An 11,132-nucleotide genomic window follows, 5' to 3' on the forward strand; every position below is an offset into this window, starting at 1 on the left:
TATATATATGTGTGTGTGTATGTTACTCATCAGTTACTCAGTACTTGAGCAGTTTTTTCACAACATACTTTTTACTTTTACTCAAGTAAATATTTGGGTGACTACTCCTTACTTTTACTTGAGTAATAAATCTCTGAAGTAACAGTACTCTTACTTGAGTACAATTTCTGGCTACTCTACCCACCTCTGCTAATAATGTTGTTGTATGCACACTGTGTCGAGCGGAAATGGCCTATCATAGCAGCACAACGGTTATGAACGAACATTTGAAAAGAAAACACCCGACAGCGTTCTTGCCATCACCATCAACTAGTCAATCGTCCGCGTGAGTATACGTTGTCATCATTACACAAAAACATAAATGTGTCATTTGTATCTGCGTTGTAAATTCATAAACTAAAGCACCGTTTCGCTCTGAGAGGCGCATTTGGCGTGTCTGTTCAGTGTTTACAAAGACGTGCTCCTCTTTAACGCTAACGTTAATTAGTTGTGCAAATACCTTTTACAACATTAACAGTTACATATACTATGTACAAACAAACAATTAACTTTCACTTTAATCATACTACCATTGTTGTGTTATTAAGCAAAATAAGCAATACTTTTACTTTTGTTGAAATGTTTACACTGTTACAGAATATTTCGTTTTGCACTTTTTTGTATTGGATGTTTATCTTTATTTTTGCACATTTTAGCAAATAAGCAATACTTTTACTTTTGTTGAAATGTTTACACTGATACAGAATATTTCCGTTTTGCACTTTTTTGTATTGGATGTTTATCTTTATTTTTGCACATTTTAAAACAAAATAGGCAATACTTTTACTTTTGAAATGCTTATACTATTGCAGAATATTAAGATTTGCACTGGATGTTTACTTTTATATTTGTACATTAAAAAGCAAATAAGCTACTTTTAATTTTGTTAAATGTTAAAAGTTTTAAATGTTTACATTGTTACAGAATATTTTGTCATGTTGTTGTCAATGTTGACTGAGTGGCCATACTTTTTTTTTTGTAAATAAAAGCCATGCCTTTTGAAAAAACTGGCCTACATTTATTTTTTCATCTTCATTTTAAATTAAAAAAATAATCGGTAAAAGGAAAAATAATCTATAGATTAATCGAGAAAATAATCTATAGATTAACCGATTAATCAAAAAAATAATCTATAGATTAATCGATAGAAAAATAATCGTTAGCTGCAGCCTTATCTATAATCCATAAAGTAGGCAGGCACGGAACTATTTCTCAGCGTGTGTTTATTCCAGCCGGCACGTTAATACACTGACACAACATCCGGATTCCCATCATGCATTGCTTCAAAACTTCGGCAAGTAGTAATGTCCAAAAAAAGATAGTGACAGAGAATACAACGGAGATGGACAATTCAACCCTAAACTCACTCCTTTCCTGCCAATTAAATTTCACAGATGCTGCCCATACCTATGCTCCTTCAAAGGCTGTGCTACTGGCTGCAAAGCATTGCACTTTCAAATACAACAATGAGTAGAGAGGAGTGTTATGTGTGTGTATATGTGTAAATAAATTATATATATATATATATATATATATATATATATGAAATATATTATATATTGAATTTCAGTGAATTCTAACTATAAATATACTCCTCCCCCTTAACCCCGCCCCCCCACTTTGACTAAAATATGAACTTTTGTCGAGGCTGTAGCCCATTATTCATATTTACATTGTTTCTTATGGAGAAATGTGCTTCAATGTACAAACTTTTCTATTTACGGACCTTGTTCAAGAACCAAAAAGGTTTGTAAAACGAGGTTCCACAATATTTATCATTAAAATAAACTATGAATGCCTGAATGCCAGGTCAGTTGTTAGAAAGCAGCAGCCTGTTGTTCATTTAACATGGATGTGGTGGTCTTCCGTTTTAATAACTTTTTTCTTTACAGATTCTAAAAACTGTTTGTATTTAAACTGCTCCTCAGTTATGTTTCCATTGTTTTTATACTCTTAAAATTCAATGAAAGTGATGTACAGGTGTTCCGTAACAGTAGAATAAGATTTTGCATACAATAAAAAAAACATGGAGAGCTATTTGAGTGAGAGAACAAACACAAAAGGAGAAAGGGAAAATTTGACATAGAGAGAAAGGAAGCTTGTGAGATAAATAACAAACAATACTCACTCCATCATAGATGCTGGAATGGAGCAGCAGTCCTGTATTGCAGTGAGTGGAGATGTAAGGTGGGCAGTGTATGAGGCTTCCACCACCTGTTTGTTCCTGTTCACCACATCGAGGTAGCGATTAAACTTCTCCCGAATCTTCTTGGCCAGCTGCACAAAAGGGAACACAATTATATTAGAACCACAACAAACATTAACACAGAAAGTAACTTTTACTTCAGACTACATGTAATAGATATTTATATGAACACACACACACGCGCACGCACGCACGCACGCACGCACGCACGCACGCACGCACGCACGCACGCACGCACGCACGCACGCACGCACGCACGCACGCACGCACGCACGCACGCACGCACGCACGCACGCACGCACGCACGCACGCACGCACACACACACACACACACACACACACACACACACACACACACACACACACACACACACACACACACACACACACACACACACACACACACACACACACACACACACACACACACACACACACACACACACACACAATAAATGTCAATACTGTAATGACATTGTCCTTAATCTTCCCTTTATCGAGATTTGTGTTGTGTTGGTGTCAAACCGCAGTCCAAGTATATATAGCTCTCATTTAGCAACAATATGAGTGGATAGTTAATAGGGATGCAACGATATGAAAAATGGATATCACAATGAGGGGTGTCCCAATCCGATTTTGATATCAGTTCGATATTAGGTTTTGCATTTTTGTTCCTTTTTCCTTCATGCCTTTGTACTTTTTGCCAGTATGAATGGTCTTAGAATAGGGTTAGATGTTATACCGGTACTAATAAATACTAGAGATGTCCGATAATGGCTTTTTTGCCGATATCCCGATATTGTCCAACTCTTAATTACCGATTCCGATATCAACCGATACCGATATATACAGTCGTGGAATGAACACATTATTATGCCTAATTTTGTTGTGATGCCCCGCTGGATGCATTAAACAATGTAACAAGCTTTTCCAAAATAAATCAACTCAAGTTATGGAAAAAAATGCCAACATGGCACTACCATATTTATTATTTAAGTCACAAAGTGCATTATTTTTTTTTAACATGCCTCAAAACAGCAGCTTGGAATTTGGGACATGCTCTCCCTGAGACCCACTACAACTATGGGAAGTACTATACTTTGACTTTCACAAAGTGCATTATTTTTTTTAAATGCCTCAAAACAACAGCTACAAAAACAATGAAGGCACACAGCTTCAGTCCAGAGTATACTAGAGTCATAAAGTAAACAATAACATAGTCCTCCTTTAGTGCAAGACTGCCTGGTATACTGTATAACAGGAAATTATAAACTGGGCTCAATCTGCCTTGCTCTAACATATTTGTAGAAGTAACACAAATGTGATGCAAGCTACTGGTGAGTGCTTGAAGTGGCCTACCAGTCAGTCAGAGCTTCTGAAATGCTGCGTTGAGACAAGGGTGGTTTTTGTTGTATTTTTGTTTTTTCTCGGCGGAGTCTTTAAACGACAACTGTGTGGTACTACTTTTTTTCGCTGTTTGATTTTCATCCATCTTTCGCTTGTATCCATCGTGTATCTCCTTATGATTCTTGAAGAGGTGGGAGATCAAATTGCTCGTTTTAAAGGAAGACATCTTGGTCCCTCCTCGCATAACCAACTTTTTGCAGTCATTGCAAATTGCCAGTTTTTTATCCGTCAGAGACACTTTAAAATAATCCCAAACCATAGACATGGTGTCATTAATCAGTCACCGAGCGAGCTGGCTTGTTAGCCAGGCTACAGCACCGGCAACAACACACTCTTGTTGTTGTTGTTGTTATGCTCCGCTCGCGGCGGTTTGATGAGGTCATCAAGAGTCGCCAGTAAACCTCTCATGCTGCAGTCCTGCTGCAACTCCTGTGTTGTGTGAGGGAGAGGGGAGAGGCTGCTGACTGGGAGACGCAACTGCTCTGTATTTCTCCCTACGTCCGTGTACCGCTCCGTACAGCGGCGTTTTAAAAAGTCATACATTTTACTTTTTGAAACAGATACCGATAATTTCCGATATTACATTTTAAAACATTTATCGGCCGATAATATCGGCAGTCCGATATTATCTGACATCTCTAATAAATACATTTGGAAAAATACCAGTACTTTTTTTTTATGCGCTTCATGGCGCGCAGAGGCACATGTCACAAGTCAACACGCGCACAGACCACTTGCAAGCGTAAACAGTGTGGAGAAAGAAGAGGGAGAATGAATGTATATTGGCTATAAAACCAACAATAACAGTGGAGCTATACACACTGAAGCATCGCTCTGCAAACGGTGCTTTGAAATATACTGTAGCTAAAGTCCGTCCACAATGTTTTAGCTACTTCTAAATCACAAATCTTCGTCTCCATGGCGACAAATAAACTATGGTTCTACAAGTATCATCCTTAAAGCACGAGCAATCGCTAAACATGCTTCCAAACACACCATAGGAGCACATTATTGCTAACAGCAAGCTAGCGCTCCTAAATGTAAACAAATGGGTGGATCTATACAATATTAACTGTAATGATACCAAGTACAACAGCCGTATATAGTCGATACTACAATGATAACATTGCTATTTTTTATTGGCACAAAATATTTTTTATTGTTAATGTTAAGAATTCTCCATGTTTATCTACGTTTTCAGATACTTTATTTTGAAGCATTTCATTACAGTGTCACTTCCGCTTACTTCCTGTAGAGGTCACTTCCGCTTCCCTTTTGACGTGTGTTAATGTGTGGTGACTTGTTTCTCTGCTACGTTTAATCGGTGCTCTAGTCTTTGACGATGTGAGTATGTTGATTATTATATAAGAATAATTTAGTTTATTAATAGACAGTACTGTGTTTGTGTAACATTTAGTGGTGTTTTAATAATATTATTGGTGCTGTGTTGTCAGAATGCTACGAGCTAACATCTCCCTGTTAAGGATAGCATTGCTGCTGCTAATGTGGCTTGCTCACATGCCATTGTGGAAATGCAATATATTATGTCTCTAGTATTTTACTTTGAGCATATATATATAGGCATATATATTTATATTGTTGTTTAGTTAAATGACATAAATGTTGATGGGTGTTTGCTTGTGGTTTACAGATACTAAATGAACCTAAACCAAGATGCACCATTAAAGTTGGAAGAGTCCAAATGATGACTGTGTGTTCTCTGACCGGAACCCCAACTTGGTCAATATCCGAAAAAAAACAGTCGTAGAGTTTAATACTCAACAATTAATAAACTCAAGAAATACCATGAAAATACAGAGAAACAGCTCGCAGAAGATACCGGAGAAGTCCGCTGTCCGAGGTTATACTGTGTATCATTTTTACATTCATTCATAAAACTACTGTAGTTGTTTGTGGTATACAGCATTCTATTGTAATTTTTGATACAATATTCCCTTTTATTAAAAAGCATGTTATATGTTAAAGTTGTGGAGTATTTTGGATGGCCAAGAATAGAATTGTTGAATTACAATTCATTTCAATGGAGAGCATTGATTTGAAAATGACTATTTTGGGTTACATGCTTGTAACAGAACCAAATAAACCTATTGGGCAGTGTGGCTCAGATGGTAAAGCGGTCATCCAGAAACGTGGGGGATCCTAGTTCGAATCAAGCTTCGGCCATCTTGGTCACTACCGCTGTGACACTTCACCCACCCACCTCGCTCCCAGTGCCAACCAAACTGATGCATGAAAGTGCATGGCAGGAATTCCTTTCAAATGAGATTCTTATTCTCAATGGGACTTTCCTGGGTAAATAAAGATTTTGTGGAAAAAAACGTAAACCGAAGTACCACTGTACTGAAAACAATTAAAAAGAGAAGACAAGGTAAAAAAAAGAGGTTAAATCCTGCAGTTGAAATTAATCTCGAGGGTGAGAGCTCTTTGTTCACATCCCATAATTACCAGTACCTGCAATAAGGCTAAGATTCAAAAGCAAAACAGGAAACTGCAGTGTGACCCACTGACCGTTGGCACACCTAATCAGGCCACAGTTAAATTCTGTTAGGTATTTTAAAAGGAACCTCATGCACAGCACACAATTACTTCCACTGTACCACAAAGATCACACACAATTCCTGGGATGTGCGCTCACACACACACACACACACACACACACACACACACACACACACACAATGTCTATGCTTGGCAACATGGTAATTAGTGGCAATGAACTTTCTATAAAAAAGGAAAATGGGCCAGTGTTCAGCTGCAGGGTGTGTTGCCATTGATTGGGGGATGGAAAGACTGGTATAGAGAGTAAACTTGGCTTTTAACAGACTGAATGAGGAAAAAACAGAAACCGCTTTGGTTACAGTTTGCCTTTGTGCTGACTAGGGATGTATATTGCTAAGATTTTATCAATCCGATACCCTTATCGATATTCGTTATTGATACCGTTATTTAGCCGTACTCTTATCAGTACTATATGTAATTGGTGTAGGGCTGGGCGATATGGCCTTTTATTAATATCTCGATATTTTTAGGCCATGTCACGATACACGATATATATCTCAATATTTTTCCTTAGCCTTGAATGAACACTTGATGCATATAATCACACCAGTATGATGATTATATGTGTCTACATTAAAACATTCTTGTTCATACTGCATTAATATATGCTAATTTTAAACTTTCATGCAGAGAGGGAAATCACAACTAAGTCAATTGACCAAAACTGTATTTATTAAACAGTTATTAAGCAGTGGCACAAACATTAATGTCATTTCCAAAACAGAAAGTGCAAGATTGTCAGAGACATTTTAAAACAAGCTATTAGTGCACATTTTAGTGCATGATGTCACTAAGATGACATATCAAAACAACACTAAATTAAAGTGCACTTTTTGTACAGAACGCCACTACAATAGTTAAAAACAAATAAAGATGATGCCACACAAGATATTTCAATAACTGTCAAATAAAAATAAGCTGCATAATAGGAAATCAAATAGTGTATGTCCTTCGCTATGTGGTAGGTTCCTGCGGACGTTATCTCCTTCTGTTTTTGACCATTTTTTTCATATGGTGTTGATGTGGAAATGGTTGCTTCAGCATTTTGTTGGTGTAGCCCCGGCCGGAGATGTTGACATGCGGAGTTTCAAGCACTCCTCATTCTCTAGCGGGTGACTTTTCAAATGATGCTACATAATAGCAGTGCTGCTACTTTTTGTAGCAACGCTTTTGCCGCACACTTGACAAATTACGGTTGTCTGTTTAACATCTTCCTGTTTGAAGCCAAACCACCGACAGACGATGGACCCCGTGCTGTTTTCTTGAGAATTAATTCTTCTTCCTTCATTTGTTACCAGATTCGCACCTTCTTTCTCTCATATTACCACTCGCACCGCTCCACTTGCATCACAGCTAACGTTACCCATGCCGCTACCTCTCTGCTCTGCGAGAGCATATGACGTTGCACGCGCGACAGTATGTGACGTATGTAAGAAATTGCGCTTGTTTTACGTCTCTGTGAGAAGGAGAGACAAGAAAGACTGAGAAGAGCCTGTAGTGTAATGCCAGCAGCTAAAAGCAACTGCGTGAGAACGTATACTCGAATATCACAATAGTCATTTTCTATATCGCACAGAGACAAACCCGCGATATATCGAGTATATTCGATATATCGCCCAGCCCTAAATTGGTGAAACAAAAGATGTTGAAAAAATTATTTTTTTTATTAGCACAAGAGGTTGTACACCTCTACAACATGATGTCACATCTCACCGCAGGGAAGTATTTTATCAACACCTGCTTTTTAAGTATTAGGCCCCTTCTACACAAAGCCGGATAAGGTTATCCAGAGTAAATCCCACCTAACCTTATCCGTGTCCACACACAACAATGCCACCTTTTAAGACCCCCTCCGTCCGCCGGCGCAACACGACCTAGTATGCATGCGCGAAAAAAATGTGTGCGTCATAGTCACCTCTGACCTGGAAGTGTATCCTAACCCTATGTTTAATGTAGACTATTGCCACATTTCTTTTAATAGTAAACCTTGCTTGCCTCACCATCAGCAGCTGTTAGACTATTGTAGTGAATCACACCTGAGCCATCATACATGAATCATATCTTTAATGGACGTGTGGAAGTAAACAATGTGATAAAGAACATTTTACAACAACCAACAACAGGACACTGTGCTTGTAGGCTGAAATTGGCAGTCGTACTTGACGGCCGCAACCACTTCATGGCTTCACAATAGTTATGGAGTACAAAACTAGACGTTGAGTAATCGCTCGACATACATCGCAGACAATAACTGACAGTCTGCTTTGCCAGTTCAAATGCATTCGCTATTTTTCATAGTCTTCCCTTGTCCACGGGAGCCCGCATTCCCGCTTTCTTTCCTTCCACAAACGGACAACGTTTTTCACTAAGTAGAATCACAGCTGACCTGGACATTCGAAAGTTCTCTTGGCGTTCCTCTGGCACAACGCACTCGGTGACAAACCTATCCCACCAGGCTGCCGTTCTTCCAGGGCCTATCCAAAACCGTCGCTCAACATTGCTATGTTGCCGTCTGAGATGTGTTGTATCCGAAATAGCTGCAATCGCCCGTTTACTTCTCTTACGGTATTGATGTGTGATTTCCAAAAGCGCCTGTACATGTAGAAGACGGAGAAACACGGGTATGTCAGAATGACTCGCCTCCATCTTTCTAGTGGTTGCCGCCGTATTACCGAACGGGTTGTTATGAAGCTGGCTGTAGCGCGTTTTTCTGATGTCACTTCCTGTGTGGGGCGCGGCCTTTCTGGCGTCACTTCCTCTTCGAACTCAGTTTGTAAACGATCAATGAGTCCATACAAAGCGAAGAGCCGGCGATTCAAGAAATAAACGGCGCACTTACCTGTGTAAAAAATTGTCTGAGGAGGGGGACCTTAAACGGTGATTTAGTGTGGCTGAAACGAGGCATAGGCTAAATAATTATTCGTTTAAGGGGTTATCCGGCTTAGCGTAGGCATAGCCTTAAACAAGTCAACTATGTTTGCTAATGCAATTGTTGTGTCATCATCTTGTAAAGACCAGACAGATGGATCACTGTTTTGATTCATTACACTCAGCTGGAAATATCATTTCTGCATTCATGTACAGAGCACAGACCTTTTTAAATGACATATCATATCAAATGTATAAATAAATGCATGTTTTGTGGGTGTGCATTTTGTAACAATAGAAATAGTTTTGTGTGTATGTTACACACAAACGTATTTGGGTGACGGACCGGATGTTGACAGCTACCAACCTATTTATCTGTCAGTGGTGTGTGAACAATACACATTTAAAAAGACTGAGTGATCAAGTGAAATGCTCAATCATCCAGTTGTAGTGAGAGACAGAACCAACTAAAACACATTCAAGCAAGGTGTGTTTCGATGCCACGTCGCAAACGCACCGCAATGGAGTGACGACAGACGGCGACTATGGACCTGTCAGCGTATTTTATTTTGCGTCAAAGCAACTTTATGGATTATTGTTTCACTTATTTGTTTGAATTATTATTAGCCTGTGGATTGATGGCTGTGAGGATGGTTGAGGAAGCCGGTAGCGGCGGTCGTGAGTTAAGTGGCGTTCTCTTGAAACTAAATCTTATTAGCGTGCGTGACTTTGAGAGACTTTTGAGGATGAATTGTGGTGTTAGAGATTTGTGTGGTGTTGTTTCTTATTTGTAAATATTACAAGCTGATTTGTTATGTGTACACAGCAGCAGCTGAACCGAATGTGAAAGTGTGTCATAATTACCAAGGTAAAAAAAAATACCGATAGCAGTACCGTTAGTCCAGAAGCTTCACGATCCAGGAGGACCAACCCAATTAGGAACCAGTACTAAAAAATACCGGTACTCGGTATAGATTTCTCAAATAATTTAACTCAAAGTAAGATTTGTTAAAAACATGGAAACACTTTAATCTGATCGTGTTTGGCTTTTGAAAAATTGGGTTAGCACACCTATATTATGTGATTCGAAACCCGTTTGCTCTGGCCTTGTAGGTGTTATCAGTGCGCCAATCACCGTGGAGAACCAACTCGTCAGTCTTTACCACACAAGCGAAGAAGAACAAGCTCGTAGTTGGGGAGAAGTCTTTACGCCAACAAGCATACAAATTAAACATATAGAAGCTGAAATAAGTCAATATTTTTAAATATATAATATAAAAACCTACCAGTTTAATAAGTGTCGGGATGTTCTCAAAGAAGACACTAAATGTGTTACCTGACAACAGCACATCCTGGCCAGAAGAGAGACAGGTGAAGAAAAACCTCTAAACAACAATATTTTGACACTAAAACTTGTTTGTATACACAATGGAATTAATGCAGGGTAAAAACAATACGAGTATGTTTTGTTATTCAGTAGACAACAATAATAAATAGTGGTAGATCGCATGACTTCAAAACAGCATTGATCACATTCATTCAGCTCATCCACAACATCCTTATTCATACTTTTAGTAATGTAAGAATTAAAAGTCCAAATACAACAATTGAGACAACACATGTAAATTAGCAATTTACAATAATTCCCCGCTGAGTTTTTCTTGATAGTAAATAGAAGAAGTTAACCAAAATAGTGATCTTCTGGTAAGTCTCTGATGATCATAATAACCACAAATGTCATTTAAACATATTAAAACATTACAAACGACAGCAAATAGCAGTGGAAAGTTGTCGTTGTCGGTTCCATCTGCAGCTTGAAAGCGAATGGCTCTTCCATGTAGCATGTAGCATTTTCTTCCTTTATTTACATTCCCACATAACTAAACAAGCTGAAATGACCATAATCGGCCACCAGTGTACAATAGGCACAAGGTGTGAAAATAGAAGTAACCAAATTACTTTAAAAAAAACTAATTTAGTGCATAGAAAAGGACTGATTGACAAACCCGACCAGTGTGTGGAGACATTTTGG

At 38.5% G+C, this 11,132-nt stretch overlaps 1 protein-coding gene across 1 annotated transcript in view; it reads right to left on the minus strand.

Moving 5' to 3' along the window:
- Positions 1 to 11,132, minus strand: part of cachd1 (cache domain containing 1) — a 175,903-nt gene that overhangs the window by 84,710 nt on the left and 80,061 nt on the right. The window contains exon 3 of the mRNA XM_061975732.2: positions 2,168 to 2,316. Coding sequence (XP_061831716.2) covers positions 2,168 to 2,316 — 149 coding nt within the window. The remainder of the gene's footprint in view (positions 1 to 2,167; positions 2,317 to 11,132) is intronic.

This window comes from Nerophis lumbriciformis, linkage group LG14, assembly GCF_033978685.3.
Source record: "Nerophis lumbriciformis linkage group LG14, RoL_Nlum_v2.1, whole genome shotgun sequence".
Lineage (NCBI taxonomy): Eukaryota > Metazoa > Chordata > Actinopteri > Syngnathiformes > Syngnathidae > Nerophis > Nerophis lumbriciformis.